The following is a 27,514-nucleotide window of genomic DNA, read 5'->3' as shown; positions in this document are numbered from 1 at the left end:
TAGCCACTTTAGAATACGTAGTTTCCTCCCCAGAACCCGCCCCAATAGGCATGGTTTCTCTTTTGTGCAAACGTGCTTCTTCGGAAGGGAGGTGGCCAAACCTGTTTGAAGGTGAGGTTACTTACCTCCCTTCCACCCTTCCCTCCTCCTTGGAGGCAAGAGCAACAACAGCTGAGACAGAGAAAAAGGGGATACAGAAGTGTTTGGGGAGCTGAGACATCCGGCTCCCCGACAACTCCAAGTGTTTAAAGGCGACAGGAAGACTTCTGAAGATGGGAACTATACAAGAGGCAGGAGAAAAGACATTGGATCTCGGGTAAGGAAGACGCTGGCTAACTTGATTGGAAGCAAGGAGTGACTAGTCTTAAGGGACTTTCCCACCATCCAGCTCTTTCCAAGTCAAATCTCGGGTTCCTAGAGGAGATAAGACTGTAAGAGAATTAATTTGCAGAGAAGGGATGGAGGTGGCTTTAGGCAGGAAATATCAGTAAGGTATGGGAATTAGGGAACGAGGGAGTCCAGGATAATTCCCTATTGCTTTTTTTTTTTTAAAAGGAAGTTTCTATGTTTTGTTTTTGATAAATCTGCCCCGTTTTCCGGTTTCTAATACCCACCCTCCAGAATGGCCATCAGGAAAGCTGACCCAGAACTAAGTTAAGGTCCAGGTTCTCCTTCCCAGCAAATCTCTCTTCCTCCTTACCTTCTTCCCCTACCCCTCCGCCGTGGTTTCCCCTCACCACTCCCTAGTGTAGTGGAGGAAAGGCAGGCCTGACTAGGTGACATCTTCCCCAACTTTGCCCAGTGACAGCTGGGCAGGTCTGTCGGGCTCCAGCCAATTGTAATGTGAAAAACCTCTCACCCCTACTGTGCAGGTGGAGCAACTGCCAACAGGTAAAAATAATTAGCTTTACCTTCCATGCCTCCTCTGCTCCTAAACCCAACAGTAGGGGTGATGGCTTTCTAACAAGTGGTGAAGGTGGTAGAAACATCTAGGAGACCAGAGATCTGACTTCTTTTTAAGGCCTGCCCTCTTCTTTGTACCTTCATTACTGCTCTTCATTCCAGTTCCCTTAAGACACTGCCTAGTTTGTCTCATAATAATCTTTTTTTCTGGGAGACTATAGGGTCAGGGAGAATGCAGAAACAGCAGTACTAGGAGCATCCTTGAGACTTGGAGAACTGGAGCTGAAGGAAGACTGGCAGGATGAAGAATTCCCTAGGTGAGGAAGTATGAGCGAGGCTGGAAAAAGGGAGGGCTGGTCACAAATGGAGGGCAGCAATGGTAAATTGGGACTTGAAGGAAAGAGGTGGGGAAAAGAAAGAAGAGGTGATATCATGGCGGGGACACGGAATTGATAAGTTGATACCAGCTTAATGCCTTTAGCCTATATTTCTTCCCCCTTTTCATCTTTTCCCCTCTAGATTGCTTCCTGAAGAGGCTGACCCTTCTGGAGATCCTCATAATCCTGAAAGAGACTCACAGGCAGGTAGGTAAATTAGAACCCAGGCCTCCCTGATTCTAGTCCAGGGAAGGGTTATGCCACCCTGTCCCTTGTGGTTCTACTTCCCAAATGTCCCGTGTTAGTCCTTCTTTAGAATTCACCCCATATTATCACTTACATAGACAGGAATTCTAACATCCCCCACCAACACAAACCCATCTTTCTCTTCTTTTTTTTCCCCTCCTCCAACCCCAGGAACCCCCAGCAGTTTAGCCCTGTGTGGCCAACGCCCCATGCGTAAGCGTCTTTGTGCCCAAGAGTTGCGACTGAATCTGACTGAGGGACCTGGAGATAACGGAGCCTCTCCCACCCACTCTGTACCTTCCTCTCCTGATGGCAGTTCTGACCTGGAGGTAGAAGAGTTGGAGACACCTTCAGACTCGGAGCAGCTGGACAGTGGACATGAATTTGAACGGGAAGGTGGGAAAGAAAGCTGAAGACTGAGCTGGTAGCAGTAGAGGCCAGTGTTAAAAAAGCTCAGGATGGATTTAATGGGACTGAAGTTAGAACTAATAAGGTGGGGACCAAGAGGGAAGACCAGCAAAATTTCCTCAGAATGGAAAGGTAGAGCTTATTGGTCCAATGTGAGAGTAGTCAGTATAGGGGGAGAAGGGGGTACTTCATTTATTGAGGGAAGTTTTATTGAATAACTGTTAATATTGCTATCATTGAGCTAGAACTGAGTTATAAAGATGAATAAGATAATCCCTACCCTCAGGGAATTCTCTGTTTAGTATGAAATAAACATATATACAAATAAGTGCAGTTAAAGGTTATGATCTACATGTGTATAGGGTACAGTGTAAGCAGGGAGAAGGCAAAGGTCAGTTCCACCTGAGAGGTGTTAAGAAAGACTTCACAGAGGATGCCATTCTGAGCTTATCAGGTAGTTGGAGAGGCATTCTAGGTGGAAGAAGCAAATTGGGCAATAGCATGGCATGGTGGGGAATTCAGAGTATTAAGTATGACTATTTAGGTATTAAGGAAAACTTTGTTTCTTCTCTACTCACAGCACTTTTGACACCAAATGTATGGGTTTTCCCCACACCAACCAGTTCTCCAACTCTCCAGACACAAATTGGGTGTCCTACAATTCAGTCACGACACTTAACTGGAGTTAGCACAGACACCACAGGTTAAGGGCTCTCCCACAAGACTGCCCCAGACTTCAGACACCAATCACACGTCCAGGTTGTCACCTGTGCATCTGACTGACAGGCGATAAATCAGAGGTGCCTGCCACCTCCTCCTCAGGTTTGATAATTTGCTAAAACAGCTCACAGAACTTGGGAAAACAGTTTACTTACTAGATTACAAGTTTATTAGGAGAGGATACAGATCAGGAACAGCCAGAAGGAAGAAATACATAGGATAAGTTATGTGAAAGGGGGTGTGGAGCTCCGTGGGTGCACCACCCTCCCAGCACCTCCATGTGTTCACCAACCCAGAACCTCTCAGAACCCCTTCAGGTAGGGTTTTTTTATGGAGGCTTCATATGTAGGTATGATTGATTAAATCACTGACCCTTAGTGATTTAGCACAACCTTCAGTCTCTCTCCCCTCCTCAGAGGTCAGAGGGTAAAAGTTCCAAACCTCTAATCATGTGGTTGGTTGGCCTGGCAACCAGCCACTCATCCACAGAAGTTTTCCAAAGTCACCTCATTAACATAAACTTCTGTGGTTGGAAAGGGGCTTGTTACGAATAGGAAAAGATACCTCTTTTACCTTTATCATCAGGAGCTGTTTTAGAAGCCAGGAACAAAACCAAAATATATATTATTATATCACAGAATATAATATATATTCTGTGGCTGGGAGGTGAAGAGAGAATGACAAAAGACTGTGTTAAGTAGGCAAGGGTCAAATCATGGAGGTCCTTGCTGCCACACTGAGTTTAGATTTTATCCTGTAGGCAATGGGGAGTCCCTTGAATGGTTTTAATCAAGGGACTAACATGATCAGATTTGATGGCTTTCAAAAGATTGAAAACAACCTAAAGGTCCATAAATAGGATGTTAGTTCTACAATATTACAGTACATCCATACCATGGAATACTAAATACTAGGCACTATTTTTTAAGATGAAGCAGTTCTTTTTATTGCTATGGAAAGATCATGCGAAATTAGTGAGTATAGTATATTGTATTTATGTATATTGCCATCTGAGTGAAAAAGGGAGAGAAGAAAAGAAAGCTTGCTCTAGCCGTGGTGTAAAGGGTAGAATGGAGGAAAACAGACAAGAGGCAGGGAGATGAGTTAGGAGGCTAGTACTAAGGCCAGATGAGAAAGGCTCAGAACCTGCACCGGGACACTAATAGTGGAAAGAATGATGAAAGGAGGATATAATGGAGATAGATGGAGGAGGATCTGGGGTCCTGTTGGCTTGACGGCTGGTAGAGAAGAAAGAGTCTTGGATGACAAAGGGTTTTCTCTCTCAGGCAACTAGATGGATGGTGTCATTCATCAAGAAAGAATATGAGAGAGAGGAGGAAGAGAATGAGTTTGAGTTGCACTTGGAGTCTGGTGACTTGGAGATGACAGAGAAACACAAAATAGTGATGTCCACTCTAGGCATTTAGGGATATGGGTCTGGTGGTAGGAGAGAAGTCTGGGTTAGAAAGGAATCATCGCCTTACTGGCAGTAATTGGATACATGGGAATAAATGAGCTCACCCAAGGAAGGAAAAGCATGGGCAGAAAGAATCTGGAAAAATGGCAAGGGCCATCAACCTACCATAGTGTAAGGTTACCTCCAGGCCATTGTCTAGTGAAAAAGTGAAGATAATGAGTCACAGGAAAGAAACCAGCAAGGGGTTGGGTTGATTGGACAAACTAGGGCTAGAGTCATGGTTAAAAAATGAGGAATTAGATGTTGAGGTAATAAACTCTAAGAATCTGAGGAACTTACAAGATAGTAGAGGTATGTATTCTGCCTTGTTGATCCTTCCCCATCCCTCTTTTTTAGATGAGCTGCCCCAGGCAGAGGGCCTGGGGGCCAGTGAGGCAGCTGAAAGGCTGGGCCAGGATTGTATGTGGGATGTGGCTGGAGAAGATGGTCATCGCTGGAGGGTGTTCCGAACAGGACAGCGGGAGCAGCGAGTGGACATGACCGTCATTGAGCCCTATAAGAAAGTCCTATCTCATGGAGGTAATGGAGGGGTAAGAGCTGTGACTTCTTAAGTAAAATGCCGAAGCTGGAAATTCAGTCATGGGTTCAGAATCCTTCCTGCAACTTCTAGAGACCCTCAGAGTCTCTCAACCTAAACACATGTACTGTCCATCAATGACTGAATGAGTTTTCCCCTTCTCCTCCTCAGGCTACCATGGTGATGGCCTCAGTGTTGTCATCCTCTTTGCTTCCTGTTATCTACCCAGAAGCAGCATCCCCGACTACACCTATGTCATGGAACACTTGTTTAGGTGAGGTGGAAGGCTTAAAGTGCTCCAGAGTGGATGTTAAAGAGGGAAACATTAAAAAGAACCCCTTCTCTGATCAGTAACTGATTGTAGAGTCTACAGTAATGTGCCTCTCTCTCCCCACAACCCCAAACGCATACCTTCCCTGACAGTTTCATCTCCCCAGGTATATGGTGGGTACTCTGGAGCTGCTGATAGCTGAAAATTATCTGCTTGTTTACCTGAGTGGAGGCACAAGTAGGGCCCAAGTTCCACCTCTGAGCTGGATACGCCGGTGTTACCGCACCCTGGATCGGCGGTGAGCCTCTAGGACAAGAGGGCTACCACGCTCTATCTTATCTTTTTCTTTTCCATCTTTCCATTCTTTCTTCCATTCAATCTCTTCCACTTTTTTTTTGACCGCGCCATGTGGCTTGCAGGATCTCAGTTCCCCGACCAGGGATTGAACCTGGGCCCTCTCAGTGAAAGTCCGGAATCCTAACCACTTGGCCACCAGGGAACTCCCCATTCCACTTTTCTTTGTCCCTCTATACCCTTTTCCAAGCCTCTCCTATCTTCTGTCCTCTCTTGGAGTCGTGGAAATCTAGTTTCAAATCTTGCCTTTATCACTTACTACCTTTATGACTGTGGACAAGTCACTTAACTTTCTGGGACTCAGTTTCCTTCTCTGTAAAATGTCAATGATAATACCTTTGCCACTGAGTATTTGAATCAAATAAATCAACATGGCGCATTGCCTGGCACATGGAAGGCAGCCCTTCCTTTTCTCATAGTATTGCCGTTTATTTCACATTTCACATTTCCATTGTCTTCTTCTCTTGTCTGCCTTCATCCCTGACCCTTATGCCTTTTTTCCTTGATATCCCTTTTCTTCCCTCCGTCTTCCATTTGCTCACTTTTCTCTTCTTGTTCCTTTTTTTTTTTCTCCTCACTGGTCTTCACCTGGTCATGGAGGGATGGAGGAATGTACAAAAGGAACTATGGGAGTGTAGGGCACAGGAAAGAAGTGGGGTAGAGAAGGCCAGGCTAAGGTATTCCAAGAGGAGAGTTTCCTAAAAATGAAGAGGCTAAGCAAGATGGATGGAGCTGAGATTGCAGTTAAAGGAATGGGGATTCCACCCAACTATCAGAGAAATCTAGAAATTAGAGAAGGAAGTTAAAGTACAGAAGGTAGCTCCACCTGATCTTCAGGCATGAAGGTGGAAGGAGAGTTGAATGGTCTCATGTTCTTCTTCAGGCTCCGGAAAAACCTGACTGCCCTGGTGGTTGTCCATGCTACATGGTATGTGAAGGCATTCCTGGCACTGCTTCAGCCCTTCATCAGGTACTAGCTTGGGGGACAAAGACCCCATTTCCACTCTCCCCATTTTCACAATCAAGATTAAGAACTTCTTGTCCCACCCTGACTCTTTCTAGCCTTGACCACTCTCTACTTATTATGTTTCCCTTTGTAAGGATCTCCAGGAGCCCACTTCCCCGTATAAAACACACTTGGTTGATCCTCTCTTTTTAGTTCCAAGTTCACACGGAAGATCCGTTTTCTGAACAGCCTTGGAGAGCTGGCCCAACTCATCTCCATGGATCAGGTCCACATCCCGGAAGCTGTCAGACGGTGAGTCCTGGCTTAAGGATAAAAGTTTGGGATGGGATGTGTAAGAGCCAACTCCCACTTTCTTAATGCCTTGTTGGAACAAAGGAACTAAAAGACAGAGGCTCTGCTTTCAGAGGCTTCACTGTATCTGGGAAGACTCCATACATGCAGGACACTACTGTATCCAACAAGAACAAATGAAAAAAATTAATCCTATAAGTGCATCAAGGAATAAAGGAGTAATCACAGCACAGAATTTAGAGGAAATTCAGACCAGCCCTAGAAATTAAGAAGGGATATGTTGGCAGTGAATGGGAGAGAATATCCAGTGGGGGAGTGTTGCTAGAGAGCAAAGGATCCTACATGATGACCGACCCAAGCATCTAATCTACCTCTTCCAGTTCACCTGGCTTCTCTCCCTAAACCCCTGAGTAAAACCCAGTCTGCTCCTGTACCACTTTTTTTCCCTCTCTTTCTCCTAGGCTGGACCAGGATCTCCATGGCTCAGGAGGGACCTAGCATAGGACTGGAATAATGAGCTTAAGAACCAAGCAAAGATATTGATCTGCTTACACCCTAAACCCTGAAACATCTGAGCTGTTTTGTAAATCATCTCATCCTCAATCCCAGTACCACTGGATCTAAACATCTCAATGGGATGTCGTTCCTTCCATGACCCTGACTTCAAAGCAGGGCTCTGAGGTCCAGAGCCTCATGTGCTGGGTGACTTTCATTTCAGCTGGAGGGGTGCATGTTGTGGCATTTTATATAGGAAAGTGCAAAGCTGTGCTGCTTTAGCTGTAGAACCTTGCGCAAATAACCTCCTCTCTTTGAGTCTGAGATCCTTTCCACCTGGGGTATTCTAGCAGTCTGTGAAGGTGACGGGGTGGATGGGGAGGGCAGGGCTCCTGCTGGGAGCCAGGAGTCAGTGCCCTAAATGTTGAAGAGCCATTCTGTTTCCCTTTCCTTCAGTAGTCACTCACGTCTGCTGCCTGTGAGCCTGGGGAGGGGCATTTTCAAAACCTGTATTTTGTCCTCTTTCGTAAATTCAGATCTGTAGCGATTAATAAACTGCGATGAGAGATTCAAGCGCCGCGCCGAGTAAGTGAACTACTCTTTCCCCAACCCCTTACATCACAATCCGTCTGTCCGTTCTGGCACAGGAGTTCTTGCTGCAGAGTTTCCCTGGGATTTTCAGCTGAGCCCCTGGGCCTGCCGGAGCTGACCCGCGGGGAGAGGGCCTGGGGGAGGGGCGTGGCGCGCGCGTCAGAGCCCCCCTCCCCTCCCCCGCGGGCCTAGGTTCTAACGACCCGGTGGGTCGAGAGCCGAAGGGAGGGAGAGAAGGTGGGAGCCCCGGCCTTCCTCACTGGCCTCCCTCGCAGCCCCACACCGCCCAGCCCCATGGTCCCCGCTGCTGGCGCGCTGCTCTGGGCCCTGCTGCTGAGTCTGGGGCCCCGGGCGGCGGGGGTCGAAGGCCTGACTTCGACCGCGGGACAGTTTCCGCTTCGGGGGCCCTATGACCCGCAGCTACCAGACCACCGCCCGGAGCACCCGGAGCGTTGTTTCCCAGAAGATAAGGGTAACATGGAGGATGAGGATGACGTCGTGGCCGTGGCCGACAGCCTGGCAGGCCCGGCCGCTGCCGAGCTCTTGGCCTCCACGGTGTCCACAGGTAGCAGGTCGCGATTGTCGGCGGAGGAGGATGGGTCTTTGGAAGAGAAGGTTGTGATTTACGCTAGAAAGAATAACACCGAGTTGGAGACTCGCAATACGACTTCCAGTACACCTGGGGGGCCTAGCCCAGGGTTTACAGCGAATGACCAGGATTCCGAAATCAGGATGAGTTCAAGCCAGCGGCCCTCCACCTGGAAGGCTGATGTGGACCAGCTGCTCTCCGACACTACCCTGAACCAGTGGTCAACAGCATGGTCCACCCCAAACCAGTGGCCACCGCCCTCGCCCACAGCCATGCCAGCTCCCGAGGATCTGCGACTGGTGCCGATGCCCTGGGGCCCGTGGCACTGCCACTGCAAGTCCGGCACCATGAGCCGGACCTGGGCCGGGAAACCGCGTGGCCTTTCGGGGCGCCTGCGAGTTGGGGCGCTGAGCCAACCCCACACTGAGCACCGGCCTTGCACCTACCACCAATGCCCCTGCAACCGTGAGCGGGAGGAGTGCCCCCTCGATGCAGGTCTCTGTCCTGACACCAGCTGCACCACTCAGACCACCACCAGGGCCACCACCACTACTCCTCTTCCCCTACTAGTCAGCCGACTCAGACTCACCCCCTTCATCCCCAGTCTCAGGCCCAACCCAGCCCTTGCTTTTTGGAAAAGGGTCAGGACTGAGCTGGAGGATATTTGGAACAGCCTGTCTACAGTGTTCACAGAGATGCAACCAGTAAGTGTTTAGTGATGAGCCAGCATCTTTGTTAAGGCATCTGAAAAGTCCTGATATCCAGAACCCTGTTGCTAAGCCAGCCAGTGTGTCTGCGTGAGCTATTGCTTATGTTTGGTTTTTGATTCATAAAATGCATTGGTTATTCACATTGTTGTTAGCCATTGATTCCACCCATCATTTCTTGAGCAACTGCTGTTTGGCTATTAGGCAACATGTAGGTCATTAGATGATTATTGACCAAACTGTTAAGATTGTAGATAAAGAACTCTTGATGTGGAGATAGTTGATGGATGTGGAAAATTTCCTAGTTTTCAGCTTATTAACGCAGCTTAACAGTAACAGCTGCCAATATCTGAGGTCTTATGTGCACTCTACCTGGATCAGTCCTCACAACAACACTATGGTATTATTATTCCCACTTTACAGATAAAGAAACAGGGGGTTTACAAAGTAAGTAGCGGAGTCACAGCAGGATTTAAACCAGGTTTGTTTGACACTAGTGCCGATGATCTTAACCACTACTAACCCAAAGAACTGTCCTCCTGGGATTATTCCCAGAAACTTAAGAATTCTCAGGGAAGGACTGTCCTCTACTTTACCAAAAGAGCTACCAAAGTTCCTGATCAACCTGATAAAATATTCTTAAGGTCTCAGGATGACAGGACCTTTGGGGAAAGGAGAAGGACAAAAAAATGTATACTTGGTCATTCTGTCAGTTTCTGGTTTTGTCTTTCTCCTTATTGTGTCTAATACCATTATTCAATATAAAAAAGAAGCATAAATAGTGGGCAGCAGTGTTAAGGGAATGAGGGTTTGTGGGGAGAGGGAGATGAGGCAAGGAGGGGAAAAGAATATGGATGTGGTTATATTTTCCCTTTTCTCTATTTCGTTTCCTTACCCAGATAAACAGAAATCGGAGGTAACGGCCATTTCATCCACAAGAGGAGGTGTCAGCATCTCAACCTCTCCTCCCCATTCAATCCCAGCACCCACTGGATATTTTTAGTACAGAAAAACAAAACTAGAAAAAAAATATATTGTTTGGTCTTGTGTCTTTCTACAAAGGTAGAAAGGTGGGGAGACCATAAATCTCTTGAACCTTAAGACTGAACTGTGTAGCTAGCAGCATCTGGCTTGGTCCCTTCCACTATCCCCCAGGACAAAAATGTTGACGTTGCTCATCTTCTTCATTTCCAAAGTTGTTTTTAAACAAGTACTTCTTTAAAGACTTGAAAAATCTCAGATGAATGCCAAGAAAAAGGAACAGGAAGAACAATGAGTTGAGCCCTTGGGAGGTGATGGTTATCTTCTCCTTGCCTTCAGGACACTTGGCCTTCTCTCCTCAGAAAGGGCAAGGTCGGCACAAAATTCCATGACAGCCACTTTCTAGGAGTTGCCTTCATTAACCACGTCTACCCTTTAACCCAACACACACCTGTAGTGATTACTCTGGGACTATTTTGCTTAAACTTTTTTTATTTGAAAATGTATTTAAAAGTCCAACAATTTTTAATATAAATTATGACTCTCAAACCCATTCCCATCACTCTAAATATTGTTAAAGTGATGGTAGCATACACATTAGAGAAGGTAGCTAAAGGTGAGAGAGCACCAAAGAAAAGATTGTGTCTAAAGAATAGGCAGTAGAGGGACTTCCCTGGCGGTCCAGTGGTTAAGACTCCTGCTTCCACTGCAGGGGGCGTGGGTTCGATCCCTGGTCCGGGAACTAAGATCCTGCGTGCTGCGTGGTGTGGCCAAAAAAAAAAAGAATAGGCAGTACAATAAGGCTCAAGATCAGGGTGACCGGAGATTCCAGGAGTTCCCCCATCTTTCTGCCCTATCCTGTTAACCCTTTAGATCTAGTATAACCCTTAGGCTAGTCAGCTACTTTAGGCCAACAAGATGAGCTACTTTCAGAGCAACTAGCTAGACTGGAATTGGGTACATTGGGAATGTATCTCTATAACCAAGCTTAAACACTTAAAAACAAATCTGCAGGAAATACACTGAAATTAGAACCTCAGTCACTATAGGTGGGGGCAAACTGGATGGATGGTGGAGTCAGCAGAGTGGATCTTAGTTCTCACATTCCTGACCCCCACTACCATCAAACAGGATCCTTCCTGTTACTGAGCTAATGAGATCCCTGCCTTCTCATCTCAGAGCAGACAGGAGCTCATCTGTTCTGCCCTCCTCATCACCCTGCAAGGAAGGGGCCAGAACAAATCACCTGAGATAACTGAAAATGCCCGAAGACCCGACTCCTACATTATTTTCCCACCTAAAGCAGACTCTTCAGCCAGGTGGGCACTGGGACCTGGTCTTCAGACAAAACTCCCTGAGTCTTATTTGTGTCTGGTTCTAGGACTAGGGCACAGAAACAGAGCTTAAAATTTGGGGAGGATAAGCTGGGGTATCCATGGCTCTACTGTTTTTCACTCCCTCCCTTCCCCAGTCCCCCCATACCCTGTTCATGTCTCCACACTGCAGGAACCCCTCCTCCAGACAGCATAAGGATGGAGAAGCACAGTACACGTCCATCACAGAGACATGAACCCATGCAAGCACAAGCAACACACTGAATAAAGTGTTTGGAGATTATGTGCAGCCCTACTGAGCCTACTTTACACAGGGCCCTAGTTCATCCATGACTCAGGCTTAGGATGAACAAGTGGAAATCATTTGAGAGAAAAATATCAAGTGGCTCTCAGCTGGGGGTGATTTTGCCCCCTCGGAGACATTTGGCCATATGTGGGGACATTTTTTGTTGTTATAACTAGGGTGGGCCAGGTATGCTGCTAAACATCCTATAATGCACAGGACAGTCCCTCACTACCAAGAATTATCCAGCCCAAAATGTCAAAAGTGCCTAGTTTGAGAAAACTTGCTCTAGAGGTCTTCCGGCTCTCATGCCGGAGGATCTTAAGATCACTCAAGGATGATTGTTTTCAACCTATCTATTTCACCACCACTCCCATTCTCAGTGATCAGTAAGTCTACCCTGAGACATAACTCCTAGTTTTGCTGCATTCTGGGTTTCTCTCCAAGATCCCTCTTCCTGCTCTCTAGGCCAGCAGGGAGGTGGGCAGAAGGCAGATCCCCAAGACTTCAGATTAAGACCCACCTCTTAACTCTTATCCAGTGGGAAACAATAAGGCTCCTGACAGGGATGGGGTTAAGGATAGAGGTAGTAGCAGGATGGGGGTAATTAAGAGAACTCATCTTAAATTGAATTTTTAATTAATTTAAAAAAAAAAGGAAAGATCTTAGGAGCCAGCAATGCTACAGAAACATAGGGTTAGAGGCCTACCTAGAGAAAGACCCTGGTATCAGCAGAGAGATACTGAGGGACTGAGTTTCAAGTCTGAGATCTAAAGAGAAAAAGTAGACTAGCCAGTGGTCACCCTCCCACACCCTGCTTGACGTCTGCTTCAGTTCATTCCAGGATGAAAGATAAGGGCAGGGAGGTAGGGAGCTTCTCAGCAAAGCCGGCTTCAGCTTTGGTAATCCCACCTACCCACCACATTTAAGGAGTTCCAGGTTAAGAGTTTACAAACATATGGCACCTAGACCGTCATTCAGGAGAAGGGAACTCATTCCAAGTTCCCAGAAAACTCCTATCTCAGATCTGAGTGTCCAGGGCTTCAGCTGAGCTCCTTCTGGCCAACCAGTAGTCACTTGGTCAGTCCTGCTGCCTTGACCCCATCTCCAGGAGGGGCTACAGCCAGAGGGAGTAGAGGGAGTCCAGCCCCCAAGCCATTTGAGGCACTATTAGACAGATAGGGAAAAGAGGGGCCCTGGGGTTACTGATTCTAGGAGGGAAACTGGTAGGGCCAGCATCTCTTCTGGGCTGGACAGGGTGAAGGCTGGACACACAGTGGAACCTGATTAAAGGAAAAAAAGAAGGAAGATTAGCCTCGAAGAAAACCTTAGGGAGAGGGTACCACCTGGTTCACACTTAACTATTTCCACAGTGTGCTCTTTTTTTCTATTTCTACCTGTCTGCACATCCCTTTCTCTCTGCCTTTCTGGATCCTACCTTTTTGACTCTTCCATTCTAATTTTCTTCCTCCCTTCACTTCCCATTCTCGCAGAGGATCACGGTTCGGAGGCAGGGGGCTGGAGGTGTTGGATGGGTTTCTCTAATCACTCACCAGTCGTACTGGAGCTACAAGCCCCTAGAATTGCTCCACGGTCTGTCTCGGTTTCCCTTGGATCTCATCTGCTCCTGAACTGCACCTGTCTGTGAAAAAGCACACGTGAGACCCTCTCCTAATCTTCATATGGCACAGTAAAAGAGCTCCCCTGTGCCCTCCAGGGAAGAGGTTGACCCCATCTCCTTGACAATAAAATCAATCTGAAAAGGTTAAAACTAATCTCTATTCCTCCAAGGGAAGCAAGTCTCAATGCCTCCCTTCACAATGACCTTCATGAGGATGAGACAAAGTGGGTCTTGTACTAGTAAGATCCTCTCACAAAGGACTCTCCCATATTTATCTGTGTTTCATAACTGGTGAAAAGATTCCTTCACTACCTCCAAGCCCATTTCCCTTATTTTGAGAGCAGAAATGCATATTAAACATTACTTAGGATAGAGGTGCTCAGCCTTTTCCCTGTCCCAACACTCCCAACCACAATATGACTTACTGTGGCACTGAGATAGCAGTTCTTAGTTAATAGAAAGAAAGGTTATGGTTTTTGGAAAAAGCCCTCCAAGTAACTATTAAGACATATATATCCTCCATCCAATGAAGAAAAATCTGCTAATTGTAAAGACGAGGGAGCCTAGGACAGAGACTTGAAATGCCAGATCTCAGATTTATGCAGCCTGTGACCAGGACTAGAATCCTAGCTTCTTGCTTCCCATCGAGAATTCTGTTATGCCCCCAGCTTGAACTTTCAAAAAAGGGCACAGTTCTAGGTCACAACCTCATATCAACCTCTCCCCATTCCCTTGTTACCATGGCAAGTCCATCTCCAGCACCCATCTCCCCAGAGCCAATGTGAGTCAGGTGGACAAAATTCATTGGTTCCCCAATCATGGTCCGGTCAATCCGTCTCCTCTTCTTCTTCTGATTGGAGAAGACAGGGAGTTACATCACAGTGGAGGAAGGGAAGAGTTGCAAACCACTAAGGGAAAAGCTAAGGGCCTGGTGGGAAAGGGGATACGGCATCATAATAGGGAAATCACTAGGGTATGAAAGGCAAGGTTAGAACAACATAAACAGAGAGAGGACACAGGCAGGGTGGTAAGGGCAGTGGCCTGCAGAGTGAACACTGGACAAAGAAAGGACATGTCAAAGTCACCTCTGGCTGATGAGGAAACAGTGGGGAAAACTGACAGGTATTAAGCTCCACCTACAACCCCTGTCCAACTCAAAATGGACAGGAAAAAGAAGTGATAGCTAGGACTGTTCACTTCCTCCATCACCCAGTCCCCTTTATTCCATGTACACACCTGCCAGGCCATAGAAGCTATCCTGACAGAGAAGAAGGCAAGAAGTGTGCTTTTTAGACGGTGGATCCTAGACTGATGTATCTATGTCCCAGTATACGGTAACTGGTTTCTGTGTGGTGGGGTGGGGGAGACTTACCGGCTGGGGTTTCTCTACCACGCAGCAGCCCAGTTTGTGCCAAAATTCACTCATGTTCCCCGATGGTTCCAGTTTCACGCCTCTGCCTGAGGCCCCAGAGGGCTCTTGCTCTGGTGCCTTGACCGCCCACTCCTCACTCCCCTCAGGTGTAACAACACCCTGGGTTTACTCAGCTGGACAGGTCTAGAGGAAGTGGAGTCCTCGGAGCCCTTAAGCTGAGCGGTGAAGGTCAGTGTCTCAGACCCTGAGAGACTAGCAAGGTCGGAGAGTGGGGTGGGCAAGCAGGCACGAGGTTACGTCTTCCACAGACCTGGAACCCTGGATGACCAGAAAGTAAAGAGAGGAGAAACTTTAATGAGAAATCCACTCCCCCACTCTTTGAGAAGGCTCCTGATGAGCCCGTATCTTCCTGCTCCCCTGTAAAGGCCCTAGTCCTACAACCAACACTAACCTTCTCCAAACATAAGAACCTCCAAGCCTGACTCTCAGAGAAAGGCAAACAACCAAAAGGGCACCAAAGGGTTACGGAACAGTAGCTGCTGGTACCGATGGAGGGGAGAGGAAGGGGGCTAGAAGCTAGGAAGAGAGGATGGGAGGGGACTAAATGATACTAAATGATACTGGCAGAAATGAGCAAAGTTTGGGGGTGCTACAAGCTCCACCTCCCTTCCCCCTGGGTTTAAGGCAGAAGGGGAGGGGCATTTAAGTGACTTTGAAGAGGAAATGGTGGTTTTTTGTTCTCACAAACAAGGCCTCCACCCTGACCCTCCCTTTTTCCTTACCTTACCCTGAACACCTAGATTTTCTTTAAGACCAAAAGAGGCCTTGACTACCTAGGTCCTAGGCGACCAACTGCAGCAGGTTGGAACCTAAGGCTTTCTACAGTGAGGAATTTCTTCCCTCTCTGTTCCCTGCCCTTTTTCCTCCTCATTTCCCTCAACTGAGATCCAACCCCTCCCAGAAGCCATTTAACAGTTTTTTTATTACTTGACCTTGAGATCTTCCTGAGGGCTGCCTACACTCTGTTTTATCTGTGTTCTATGTCAATGCACTCCTCTGTGTGCACCTCTGTTTGCACATATGTGGCATGACCCTGTGTCCACGTGTGTGTCTTGTGGAGATCATCTGTGCACAGGTTGTAGGTACACGTGCCAGGTATCTTCTGTCCCATGAGGAATCTTTTTCCAGCCTCCCCACCCTCTTCGCATGTCCTGTCGTGCCACTCCGCTCTGCCTCACACCCCATAGGGCCTGGGCCTCCCTCCCTCCCTCCTCCCCTCATGCTGTGACCTGTTCTCTCTTCCCTCCTTACCACTTCCACCCCCAATCTTCATCAGCCAACCAGACATGAGCACTTTCCAACAGCATTAGTGTCCAAGGAAGAACTTCCTCCCCTCTTCATTACTGCCAGCCAGGGTAGGGCACATATAGGTTTCCTCTATTTTCACTGCATTCCCCTAGTGCTATAATACAAGCAACCTCAAAGATTCCAAACAGGGCAGTTTCACGCACATTACACTTTAGCCTGAACAGGAATCTCCCCTCCCTCCAAGATGGGAACCCTGATGCTCTGGCACCCTACACTGATCTAAGAACTGAGAGGGTTTCTTCTCAGCCTTGAGATGAGATCACAGAAACAGTGAGACACAGCTTCTGACGGATGGAAGGACCGGGAGTCCAGGCTTTCTCTTACTTCCCTTCCCACCACTGGAGGGGAGGAGTAATGAGACAGGGCGGAAGTCAGAACACGGCTGTCCAGAGAGGGGAGCTGTGGTCAGTGGGGAAGTCAGTCAGTCACAGGGTTTGTCGTGCTGGTGGTGGTGTTGGGTGGTAAGGGTTGGGGGGGTGGGAGGGGATGAAGAAAACAATGAAGAATCAGAGGAAACCCCCAACACTACCAGACACGCTGTACTGAGACTGGACTCTCCCCCAACACCCTCCTTGCTCAAAGCTGAGTGAACAGAAGTGGATGGTGGGAGGGAAAAGGAGAGAAGAGGGGGAGGAGGAGAGAGGGAAAGGGGCAGTGGAGGGAACAAGGACGTTTCTGTTCCTTTTCCACGGACCTGGCCAGGGCTGGGTGGAGGGAAAGTGTGTGTGTGGGACTTGGCATGAAATGACCAATGATGGTGAGAAGTGACCAGGAAATTCCATTCCCTAGGACACAGGACATAAGGGTCTCTAAAACCTGGGGGTGGGGTCAGCGTGAGGAGAAGACTGGGCAGGGTGAACGTGGTGGTGGTGGTGGTGAGGGGGGAGGGGAACAGGCCAGAAAAGGAAGTAAGAGTGATTGGCTGCCACTCTCCTTTAAAATATCTAGAGAAGAGTGGGTTGAGGAAAAATGAAGTCCTCAACTGGTCAGCCCAGGAAGAAGAGGCACCTGAACCCACTACCCACTATTTCAACTCCACAATTAAGGGGAAGGGCTGGGTAAACAGTAGGAGGGGTCAGGATTAGATCGTATAAGGCCATACCCTGACTGACAAGTAGTGCTGTGACTTGGGCCTGAGTCCCAAATAGGAAGGGTGAAATACAGAGCTGGAAAAGACACCAAGGTCACAGGAGAGCTTAAGAGTTTTAAAACTATTGGGGAGTGAGCAGGAGAATGGATGGGAGAAAGGTTCCAGGGAGGAAGGATGTACAGAGGTAGTTCCCTGGTCCTGTTCTAGCCCCAAACCGGTTTTCCCGGTCCCGCTGACTCCAGCCCCAAGGCCTCCTACCCCGCTGCCTGACAAGCCTTCACAAGAAGCAGCTGGAGAGAAAGAGAAAGAGAATTGAGAAAATGGAGCGGGCAATTCTGGCTATGAGCCCAGGGCTGCAGCTGGTCCCCTATGGAGACCTCCAGACATAAGGGCTGCTGCGGGGCTCTAGAGAAGTGGGGGTGGACCCCAGCTTTCAGTCAAGTGACAGGCATTTGCCCCAGCACCAACCGTGCCCTTCCCCAGGAAAGGTCTTGTGGAGGCTTAAGAGGAAACAGGGCTAGGCCCTCAACTCCCCCTGCCCCATAGGTTCAGTCACATAGGCTCCATTTCTGCCCACCCCCGGACTCTACCCAGAAATTCTCTGCTCCTCCCAAGTTTGAACTAGGATTGGGCCTCTCTGTGAATCCTTCCGACTTTGTCACTGTCTGGCGTGGCTGCTTGTCTCAGATTTAGACCTTCCCGGACCAGCTCTGCTTCAGTTTGCTGGCACACGGCAGCACCGAGGTTGGCGAGTCTCAAAAGAGACCTTTTTCCCACCTCCCGTCTCCCCCCAACACTCCAGACCCGTCTTCCCTTCTGCTCTTCATTGGCCTCACCTGCGCACCGCCGGAGCACGGACAGGGACGGCTCCTCACCCGGCGCACCCCTTTTGCCACCGACCCAGCATCTCGACAGCCGTGGACGCCCTCCTCCCCCACCCCCAGCATCCGGTGCGTCTCCGCCTGACTGGGCAGCCGGGGCGCACGGGCCGAGGGACCGAGTCCGAGGCCTCACCTGCTCTGCTCCGGCACCCAGGCGTCCGGCGCCAGCTGGTGGGGGGCTCCCGCTCGGTGCCCGCCGGCGTGGGGCTCCCGGGCTCGCTCCTCGGCGCGGTGGGGGAGCCGAGGGCGGAGCAGCAGAGGTGCGGCTGGCTGAGGGCGGAAACGGCCGCGACGCGATTACGAAACCCGTCCGGCTGGGAGCCGGGCGCACAGCTCCCCTCTGGACTGAGGTGGCGCTGCAGGACGGAGGGACGTGGGAGGGGCCTCGGAAGCCCCCGAGGGCCGCCGCCCCTGCCGGGAAAACCCGGGAAAGCGGACCCTCGAGGAAGGCCTGGCACGCAAGCTGGACCCTCCAGAATCGTGCGTTCTGTTTGCGCGTCAGGCGTTGCGGAGCGAAAGGAAGCGGAGCCCCCAAATCCTTCGGCCCCAACCGAGTTCAGAGATTGGCAGAAGCACACGCATCCCCGATGTCCCTGTGCCCTACCGCAAATGCAATAGGGCTAGGTTTATTTACCCATTGTGAGGGTGGGAAGGCAAATCGGGAGGTACCGAGGGAGAATTTTTGTGATTCTCAAAAACAGTTCGGGTGACCTGAAATCCTTAATTGGGGAATAAAGGGACACTCCTCCACGTTGTCTAGAGTCAAGACTTTTAATCCATAAACCTAAAATTAGAGGACAATTAACTACTCCTTCATTACACCCTCAGTCTGCACGGGGGAGCTGGAAGAGCTCGGGAATCAGACCAATAAGCCTACGGAGATGCTTTAGTCCTGTCTCCCTCCCTCAAGTGTTCTGGAACCTATCTTTTGAATTAGCCGAGTCAGGCCGGGAGGGGGCGGGGAGTCCTTCCGCCATTCTTAGGAGGGGCTGCATTGCAGGGGGAGACTGAGCAGACTGACTCAGTCACTGAACAGAGAGGGAGTGAGAAGACAAAGCCGTCAAAGCCCCAACAGCTTTCTTGTTCTCCAGCCCAGAGCAGACATCGGAGCCCTCGAAGTACTCCCTCCATCTTTGGAACACGCTAGTAATTCACTGATAACAGGTAAACGAAACCGGGGCGGGGGTGGTGGGGCGGCGGCAAGGGGCTGAAAAGATAGTCGGTGCTTCTAGTTAGGTTGAAGACCCCAAATGAGGATGGGGTTGGGGGACAGTTCAAGAGGAGCGAAGGCGGCGCTGTGAACAATAGGCAGTTATTCACAGTTTTACATCTTTGCTAAGATCTCCATCCATGCCTTATAATCCTTTACACAGATATTAATTTCTAACAATTTACATGTAGTTATTTCTCAGCATTTATCTCATTTCAGTTGTCAGTTTGCCTATAACATTGTCCTGAAGATAATAAAATTGTTAATTTTATTATCTTCAGTTTAGTAATCTACATCTTCCTTTTCAAGCTGTCAATTTGTTCTCCCAGCTTTTTGATGAATCTCTAGTCCTACTGTACCACTCTAGCCTCTACTTCCCTGTATCTTCAAATGTTTTCTGTTGTGTTCCATTGATGTGTCTACCCTCACCCCAAACTTATTTGTCTCCATAGGAAGGAGTTTGGAGGGAGAGATACGCGATAATATTGAGATAATATTGAGATAATATTGAGATTAATCCTGATCTTTCTTTTAACAGTCTCCTCCCATTCCCAAACCTTTTCTCCAAAGAAAGAGGCAGTTTGAGGTAGGAAGGTAGGGGCTTCTGTGTTGGAGAACTGCCTGATCCCATATTGAAATCAGTACAGTCCACAAGAGCTAGGTATGGGGGCAGATTCTGGAAAAGGAATGCTTATTTGCAGCAGAATGAGACACATAATGAGATGCCAGAGAGGTTCCATTCCCCTCCACCACCATCCCTTGTCCTCCCCTCTACAGTGGCAGCATGACACAGCAAGGCCCTGTTGGGTAGGCCCTAGAGTCCCACTGAGGATCTGGACAAAGGGTATCTGGGCGTGTCTGTGTGGCTCAGAGAGAGCCACTTTATGCTATGTATTTGCTAATTGTGTATCTCTAAGACTAGACAGTGATATTTAGAAATTACCTTTGCCTAAAATACCTGAATAATTTAAAATGAAGGATAGTGGGAAGCATTTATTGAGCATATATTGTGGTACAAGGCACTGTCCAAGCCCTTTAAGATAAGTAAATGAGAGATATAAAGATAGATGAGCTATGGGTAGAAAATATTTGGGGACGAGAAAGCTAGCTGAAATGGGACCCTGTGCAAATTTTGGGTATTTGGGAATTAAATCCATACTATATTAAATTTAAAATGTTCGGGTATTTTAGCGTCAATTTTCGGTGCAGTCAATGTTCTTGACTTGATTTTAAATGCTGTATATATTTGATTGAGTGCCTTTCCGAAATGCATTTGGTACTCTGTACACGTCTCTGAATCAATGGCATGGCTAGAGATTTTGGACCTTTTAAGTTAATATTTTGTACAATTTCCTTTACCTTTTTTAATTGCAAGAGAAGCTCTGCCAGACATTCAGAATTGTCAGGACAGTTTTTATACATATACTGGTTGAAGAAAAGGAGTCAGTTTGTCAAAGAGCTTTTTCCCTTTCTCAGATCCTATCTTCCTCTCTTCTGCCTTTGCATTTTCACCATTCATATCAGAATCACACTTAACCCACTGAATAGCTGTTCTTCAGGAACTAAGAATTCTTAAGTTTTGAGAATATTGGTATAGGATTATAAAAAGCTGCAGGCAACTATCTATGTATAACACATCAAAAAAGAATCAAGACTGGAAATTATGAGACCCTATCCAAACTGACTGGATAATTTCTAAGGTGTTTTCTAGTTTTAAAATTCTATGCTTTTTTTCCCCCCTATGATTCTATTTTTTAAAGAGCCTATTATGTGCCCAGCATTATACTAAGCTCACTCTGGAGGGGACTGGTAAGGGAAGGGATACAAAAGAAGCCAGCTAGATTGGCAAACAACTAGTACTGTTAGTTTAAAAAAATCCCCATGGGAAGAAGTCAATAATGCTGCTGACGCCTAAGGTTTGCTTCTTACAATCTCTACAGTCCCAGACTAAGCCAGGGTTGGCTGGTTGATAGGAACAACATTTTTTGTAGCTTTCTGTGCACATGCCTCTGCAAACTACTGTGGAGATGATCAGGGCTGAATATCATAGGATGATGACCTCACCTTTTCAACATGCTCCCCCACGCTTTTACAGTCCTCGAATTACCCTCCTTTTAAGCAGCTTGTCTGCTGAGTAATGCTCAGCTCCCAGGGTTTATTTTGGAGCTTGAACCTAAGAAGAAAAAGAGTAACTCTAACATTAAAAACATCCTGGTCTACCCACTTACCATTCCTAAAGCCCCTACACTCACACATAACTGTATTCTAGATTAAGGCCTACTTTTTCTGCCACATTATATGGGGGCATTGTGGAACCTACTTAAGCCACTATTTAGGAGTCTCAAGGCCTGGTGAGAGCCAATGGACTCTGTTGGAGGAAGGCCTTGTGAAATGGGGGTTCTATTTTTGGAGGCAGTGGAATGTTCTTTCTGCTCCTTTGGGAACATTTCAACTAATGCTTCTTGCCCCTTCCCTTGGTTAGTAAGCAGCAGGGTGGGGGCTGCAGGGAGATATAATAGTCTCAGTTCAGGGTGTGGGTGGAACGGGCAGGAAAGGTGAGAGAAGTACTCATTAAAACATGGAAAAGTATCTAATTCTGTTAAAAGACTTTCTCCTTCCAATCTAAACTTTACTTTCCTTACCTGAAATTTCTAATCCATTTGCTCTATCATCAGGTGTATTCTAGCACTGGGTCAGAGAAGCAATCCTGTTATGGCATAGAAAAATTCTTTTAGCACCTGCATTTTGTTCTGAAGGGGAGGTAGGCTAGAGAGAAATAGGCTGTTAAGGTTTATCTGTGAGGTTTTAAATGGGAGTGGCAAGGTATTCATATACTAAGGGAAATTTAGTCAGCAGCCTTGAGTGTCTTTTGTGTTTAAAGCCCAGCACTTGTGAAGAAGGTACAAAGTAGACTGGTTTTTACCCTTGGGGAAACTCTCAGTTCCTTGAAGGAGATAAGATTATCCCTATACAAGACATATAACAGTGATCTGTAACCCCAAACTGATATAGTCAGGTAAAACTCTACAGGCATTGTGGGAGATACTGGAAGAAATAGGGTAGATGGAGCTGAGTTAAGTTTAAGGATGTCCTCCAGGAAGAGGTGTGTTTACAGTAGGGTTTAGAAAGCAGGGAGGAAAATAGAAAGTAGAAAAATCATGGAAACCCTTTTCAGAGGTACCATGACCTATTAAACGAAAGGCAGGAAGAAATCAAGAATATGAAATATAATAAGAGTTCAGGGGAAAGATTCCTCTAGGGACTTGAATGGAGTCTTGAAACTTGGATAGTATTTTAAGGTGGAGAGTGGAGAGAGTTAAGACAGGAATAAGCATAGCTGTAGCAGAGAACGTACTACTGCTAGGAAGAATGGGGCCAGATTCTGGAAGGCCTTGAAAACCAGACCCAAGCAGTAGGCAGTAAATAAGTCATTCCAAGATGGGGAGGAGTTAGGAAATGGTAGAAAATGGTAATAGAGGAAGATTCCTGAAGCTTGTCCTAGGGAACCTGGATTATGTACAGAGGCAAATGGGGATGTAAAGTTTCTCAGTAAGGAAAGGCCATGGGCCGCAAAGAGGTGGCAATACCATGAAGACTGATAAGTGGTTTCTTTCTAGGAAGTTATGAGGGACCCTGTGAGTAGCCAGTACAGCTCCTTTCTTTTCTGGAGGATGCCCATTCCAGAACTGGATCTGTCGGAGCTGGAAGGCCTGGGTCTGTCAGATACATCCACCTACAAGATCAAGGACAGCAGCGTTGGCAAAACAACGGGGCAAGCAACCGGAGCAGAGCAGGAGAAAAACCCTGAAGGCGATGCCCTCCTTGAGTACAGCACCTTCAACTTTTGGAGAGCTCCCATTGCCAGCATCCACTCCTTCGAATTGGACTTGCTCTAAGCCCAAGACCTCTCTCCCACCACCTTGCCCTCCTTTCCTGCCCTTTCAAGCCCCTCCTTTCCACCCTTTTACCCTATCAGTCTTGCTGTCTCCCCTCTATTGTGTTGAGGTGGTGCTGATGAATCTGCCAGAGTTGTGATTTATTTATTTATTTATTTAATTTATCTATCTTTCTTTCTTATCAGTTTCTCTCAAAAACCCTCAAGCCACAAAGTAAAGGGTTCAAGCAATGGAGTATTGGGTCACAGGGATTCCTTTCCTCCCCCCCCATATTAATTCCAGAAAACAGGCCTGATGAGGGCACCAGAGAGTAGTATGGCGTGCAAAATGGAGGACTGACTTTTTTACTTCATTTTAATCAGCTTCAGAGATTGCTCAATCCTTCCTAATTTCTTGCTCCAGGCCAGTAAACACAAATATTTCTTCAAGTGTTGATGAAAACCCTGTAAGTTTCAGTTTGAGATTATCTGCTCTACGACCGTAGGATTTCTAAAAGGCTAAGGTGGTCCTGCTCCTTCCTGTAATACACTTTTTCTCAGAGAAATTGGGGATAAAGGTTTAAAACAAGAGGAAATAATACATCATGGGAAATGACAATAGGGGAAAGCACTGAATCATTTCAGAAATAGATATGCTCTCTCAAAAGGGTTTTCCTTCTTCAAGCTTACTTTACAGTTTTGCTCCTGTCAGCTGAAAACTCTAGCTGAGGAAAACCACTGGGATTTCAAATCTTAAGATGCAATCCTGCTGACTATTATGATAATTTGTAGGGTATTATTCAGTTTCTAAAAGGCCTGGGGTTTGGTCCTTAGTATTTTAGTTTTGCCCTCCTGCATTTGCAATGTAGAATAACGATCAAATGGGCCTCAGGCACAGTTCTTCAGCTACCTTGATACCATGAAATGAACAATCAACTCTGACCCTACACCTTGTCTCCACTCCTTCTGAAATTATTGCTGCTGATTTGTGCTGCCATTTAATCACTTCTTTAATAAAGACATTCAATCCCAGGACTGGATTCTAGTTTTCTCTCTTCACAAGGAAGCAGTATAGATCTCAAAAATTAGCCTTGCTTCCAAGTTCAGCTTATATATTTTATCTAATATTCAACTTTGAGGAAGGGTTTGAGTAGCCTTTATACATTAAAATGATGAATTTCAGGTTGAACAGATAGATAACAAGGGTGAAATCAGCTTGAAATTATTTAAAGCATTTTGGGAGAAAGCTGTAACCAACCACTCTTGTGCTTGCCCACTGACTACCAGTATCTGAGGTAACAATTCCAGATGCCTCAGAAGGCACCTATGGCATTAAATCTGCACTGCATTATCTCAGCCTGGGTGCCTAACAAAATAAACGAATTAACCTAAATACATTATCTGCTTACTTATAACTCACCTCATTAAAAAAAAAAAAAAAACTATTTGGACTAATTTACAAGTAGTTTATGGGTGCCTACTATATGAGACAGAGTCGGACAACAGAGAGGTTGTAAACAAGAATGAGACAATGATTTTGACCTTCAAAAAGGGAAGCTGCAAATACAAATTTGGGCAGTATGCCGTAAATCCTTTAAAGTACATGAACAGTATCTAGAGAAATTCAGAAAAGGGGTGGAATAGTAGTTTGGGATTAGCAGATGTAAGCTATTATATATAGAATGGATAAACAACAAGGTCCTACTGTATAGCACAGGAAACTATATTCAATATCCTGTGATAAACCAGAATAGAAAAGAATATAAAAAAGAATATATGTACAATTGAATCACTTTGCTGTACAGCAGAAATTAACACAACATTGTAAATCAACTATATACTTCAATAAAATAAATTACAAAAAAAGAAAGAAATCCAGAGAAGGAGGTATCGTGTAAATCTTCCCCGTAGACTTTGAAAGGCCCACCATCAACGACAAAAGCCAAAATCGAATAAAGAGTAGAGCAGTGATACGTCCTCTATTTTTACTTATTTTTGAAGGTCTTCCTTCCCGACTTCTCGCTGTCCTTTAGTTCAAGGAGAACGGTGGGTGGAGATGGGAATCAACTGGTAAATAAAGTACTTAAATGGATTTGCAAACTCATGCTCCATCCTCTTCCAGGCCCCCCACAAAGAAATGACTCCGTTGTTTCAATATTCGCGCTGACAGCTTGGCTCTGGGCTCCTTACATTAAGGCTGTATCTGGAAATGTGGCCGTCCGGCACCACAGCTCAATTCATCCGCAAAGCCAGCAATGTCCCAAACATCTTCACCCGAGGTTGAGACAGAGAAATAGGGTTTTCTCATCAACCCTAAGGGTAGCCCCCTAAAAACAAGCAAGAGAGAGCAGGCCCGATGCAAAATCCGATTTCTCAGCGGTTTGCGGGGCTCTTGGCGCCAAAACAAACCATCGGGTCCGTCCCCTGCCGGAACTATAAGACACGTAATCGATAATACTCCGCCTCGCTAAATAGTCCTGTCTAAAATGTCTCGGATACACACTATTTTACCTCAAAGCGCTTCCGGGAATAGAAAATGAGGCTCTGGGGTACATCACCCTTCTGTTTGAATGCAAATGTGGCTTTTCTAATCATTTTTTCTTCATAGATTCCTCCGCCAGAAATTATATTCGCCGTATTCACTTCCGGGTCCGCCATTTTGCTGCCTCCATTTCTCCGCGAGGGGGGGTTAAAGGCCCCCAAAATATGCATATGTGAAAAGGTCAAAAAGTAACCGTCAGTGACAGGGAGTCTTAACTAGAGAAGGAAACAGGACCAAACTGGCGGGCTCGGTGAAAACACAGCCGGCAACGTCCCGGACGAGGAGGTGAGGGGGAAGAAGAGATGCGTGGAATCGGGGGGTGTCACGGCTGGGAGGGAGGCTGCCTTGTAAAAGTTGCACCGCTTCTCAGCCCAGCCCCGGAGTTCTGGATGCAGACGGAGCGGTGCCCCTTCACCAGAGCCGGGGCGGCTGGGGGAAGGAGAGGAAGGGGATGCTGCCGGGAGGAAGGGGAGGGGACTGGGAGGAGGTGAAGAATGGGGTGGGTGTAAGATCTGGGGCTGGGGAGCTGGACCGAGGGAAGCCAAGGCCACAGAGGTGACCACTAGGAGGCAGCGCGGAGCCCGGACCGGGGGCTGCCCCCTAGGCTGAGACCGTGGCTCCCTGCTCCTTCTTCCAAAAAGACAGAACGTCGCTGTGAGGCACGGGAGGAGTTGTGATACAGGAGAAAACGGAGACCCTAATTCTCTGACCCCAGTAATAGCCTAAAGATTATTAGTGAGCTCAGTACTCTGAGCAAGAGCAGTAAGGGCCCCGCCTCCAGTTCTTGCACAGTTGTTTGTACAGCTGGCGGCCCAGTGGGGACGTGTGCAATAGAAAAAGAAAAAAATGTCGTCAGATCATGGATTCTTCGCTTCCATTTCTCCTTCCCGTTAGCTTTCTCCTATTCTCACAGAATTCCTTGAGCCACTTGACATCATCTTATTCTACTCCCTCTTCCTAGGAGGACTTTCCTCTCTCATCTCTCTTTTTAAAACATCTCGGGAAAAGGACATTCTATGACTTTACTTTTTTTTTTTTTTTTTTTGGCCACGCTTTGTGCGCTGGTGGGATCTTAGTTCCCCAGCCAGGGATTGAACCCTGGCCCCGGCAGTGAAAGCACCAAGTCCTAACCACTGGACCTCCAGGGAATTCCCAGTAGAGGTGTTTGCGTCTTGGTGATACACTTTTTATATATAGTATAATTTGAGAAAATGTGAGTCATTTCTGCTAATGAACCACCTAAAATTTTGTTCTTTTTTTTCACTGTTTCTATCAGTTTGGTTTTTTCTTTTTTTTTTAACTTTTTATTTTATATTGGAGTATAGTTGATTAACAATGTTTGTTCTTGTTTTAAACTATTAGTTGGGACTTCCTGGCAGTCCAGTGGTTAAGACTGCGCTTCCACAACGGCGGGCATGGGTGCAGCCAAAACCAAAAACTATTAGTAGGGACTTCCCTGGTGGAGCAGTGGTTAAGAATCCACCTGCCAGTGCACGGGACACGGGTTTCGAACCCTGGCCCGGGAAGATCCCACATGCCGTGGAGCAACTAAGCCGGTGCGCCACAACTACTGAGCCTGCACTCTAGAGCCTGCAAGCCGCAACTACTGAGCCCGCGTGCCTAGAGCCCGTGCTCCACAGCAAGAGAAGCCGCTGCAGTGAGAAACCCGAGCACCGCAAGGAAGAGTAGCCCCCGCTCGCCGCGACTAGAGAAAGCCCGCGTACAGCAATGAAGACCCAACACAGCCATAAATAAATAAATAAATAGTAATAACTAAATTGAAAGGCAGGTTTGATATTTTAAAAGAAAGATAACCATGGAGGAATGCAAATATAAATTTTCTGTAAGAAGGGTATGCTATCATTTTTTCTGTAACATTTTCTTAAGTCATAAAAACTTAGATCAGATTATAGACTTTCACACTATTAAAATTCATCCTCTGCTCCAGTCCAGTCACAGGGCCTAGGCTATATATTCATGTTGAACAATCTCCCCTAGTGGTCTCCTGGATACCCATGTTTGAGCACAATATTCTATGATATAGA

At 47.1% G+C, this 27,514-nt stretch overlaps 5 protein-coding genes across 16 annotated transcripts in view; 4 read left to right on the top strand and 1 right to left on the bottom strand.

Annotated features, from left to right (window-relative positions):
* The first annotated feature begins 91 nt into the window (after positions 1–91).
* BNIPL (BCL2 interacting protein like) lies at positions 92–7,604 on the top strand. Of its 2 annotated transcripts, XM_004285172.4 has the most exons (10): positions 102–316; positions 1,125–1,220; positions 1,423–1,487; positions 1,698–1,922; positions 4,468–4,650; positions 4,820–4,922; positions 5,086–5,217; positions 6,157–6,243; positions 6,433–6,531; positions 6,993–7,604. In XM_004285172.4, exons 1-10 carry the CDS (start codon positions 273–275, stop codon positions 7,027–7,029), a joined length of 1,071 nt encoding a protein of 356 aa, XP_004285220.1. In that variant the 5' UTR covers positions 102–272; the 3' UTR covers positions 7,030–7,604. The 2 variants fall into 2 exon arrangements, with proteins under 2 accessions (XP_033271523.1, XP_004285220.1); XM_033415632.2 differs by lacking the exon at positions 1,125–1,220 and having other exon boundaries at positions 92–316.
* Positions 7,605–7,746: 142 nt separating this feature from the next.
* C1H1orf56 (chromosome 1 C1orf56 homolog) lies at positions 7,747–10,087 on the top strand. The gene is given in 4 exon segments (XM_004285173.3): positions 7,747–7,997; positions 7,999–8,090; positions 8,093–8,910; positions 9,813–10,087. Coding segments are annotated over 4 exon segments (1,017 nt in total). The 5' UTR covers positions 7,747–7,911; the 3' UTR covers positions 9,834–10,087.
* Positions 10,088–10,368: 281 nt separating this feature from the next.
* CDC42SE1 (CDC42 small effector 1) lies at positions 10,369–21,143 on the bottom strand. Of its 3 annotated transcripts, none has more exons than XM_004285175.4 (5): positions 17,977–18,113; positions 14,505–14,822; positions 13,872–13,982; positions 13,065–13,153; positions 10,369–12,794 (listed from the first exon to the last, which is right to left on the bottom strand). In XM_004285175.4, exons 2-4 carry the CDS (start codon positions 14,556–14,558, stop codon positions 13,079–13,081), a joined length of 240 nt encoding a protein of 79 aa, XP_004285223.1. In that variant the 5' UTR covers positions 14,559–14,822; positions 17,977–18,113; the 3' UTR covers positions 10,369–12,794; positions 13,065–13,078. The 3 variants fall into 3 exon arrangements, with proteins under 3 accessions (XP_004285223.1, XP_033271528.1, XP_033271529.1); XM_033415637.2 differs by lacking the exon at positions 17,977–18,113 and adding an exon at positions 17,799–17,930; XM_033415638.2 differs by lacking the exons at positions 10,369–12,794; positions 13,065–13,153; positions 13,872–13,982 and adding an exon at positions 21,118–21,143.
* A 1,533-nt stretch (positions 21,144–22,676) lies between these two features.
* Positions 22,677–23,959, top strand: MLLT11 (MLLT11 transcription factor 7 cofactor). Its single transcript, XM_033415634.2, has one exon. The coding sequence runs from the start codon at positions 22,677–22,679 to the stop codon at positions 22,947–22,949; it is 273 nt and encodes a 90-aa protein (XP_033271525.1). The 3' UTR covers positions 22,950–23,959.
* Positions 23,960–25,159: 1,200 nt separating this feature from the next.
* The window catches only part of GABPB2 (GA binding protein transcription factor subunit beta 2), a 31,368-nt gene continuing 29,013 nt past the window's right edge, over positions 25,160–27,514 (top strand). For all 9 annotated transcript variants that reach the window (XR_007469930.1, XM_033415629.2, XM_033415628.2 and 6 more), the window contains exon 1: positions 25,160–25,754. The gene's annotated coding sequence lies outside the window, so the exon portion shown is untranslated. The remainder of the gene's footprint in view (positions 25,755–27,514) is intronic.

This window comes from Orcinus orca, chromosome 1 (genome assembly GCF_937001465.1).
Source record: "Orcinus orca chromosome 1, mOrcOrc1.1, whole genome shotgun sequence".
Lineage (NCBI taxonomy): Eukaryota > Metazoa > Chordata > Mammalia > Artiodactyla > Delphinidae > Orcinus > Orcinus orca.
The sequence above is the reverse complement of the archived record's forward strand: the minus strand, read 5'-3'. Positions and strand labels throughout refer to the sequence as shown.

What these genes read in the sequence shown, in the direction of transcription:
- MLLT11 (XM_033415634.2), top strand. Translation starts at nt 22,677, where the DNA reads ATGAGGGACCCTGTGAGTAGCCAGTACAGCTCCTTTCTTTTCTGGAGG.
- CDC42SE1 (XM_004285175.4), bottom strand. Translation starts at nt 14,558, where the DNA reads ATGAGTGAATTTTGGCACAAACTGGGCTGCTGCGTGGTAGAGAAACCC. An exon ending in TGGTAGAGAAACCCCAGCCG is followed by an intron (nt 13,983 to 14,504) that starts GTAAGTCTCCCC and finishes TTCTCCAATCAG; the next exon opens with AAGAAGAAGAGGAGACGGAT. An exon ending in CTGGAGATGGACTTGCCATG is followed by an intron (nt 13,154 to 13,871) that starts GTAACAAGGGAA and finishes GCTTTTTCACAG; the next exon opens with ACAGGTGCAGTTCAGGAGCA.
- BNIPL (XM_004285172.4), top strand. Translation starts at nt 273, where the DNA reads ATGGGAACTATACAAGAGGCAGGAGAAAAGACATTGGATCTCGG. An exon ending in GAAAGTCCTATCTCATGGAG is followed by an intron (nt 4,651 to 4,819) that starts GTAATGGAGGGG and finishes TCTCCTCCTCAG; the next exon opens with GCTACCATGGTGATGGCCTC. An exon ending in ATCCCGGAAGCTGTCAGACG is followed by an intron (nt 6,532 to 6,992) that starts GTGAGTCCTGGC and finishes TCTTTCTCCTAG; the next exon opens with GCTGGACCAGGATCTCCATG.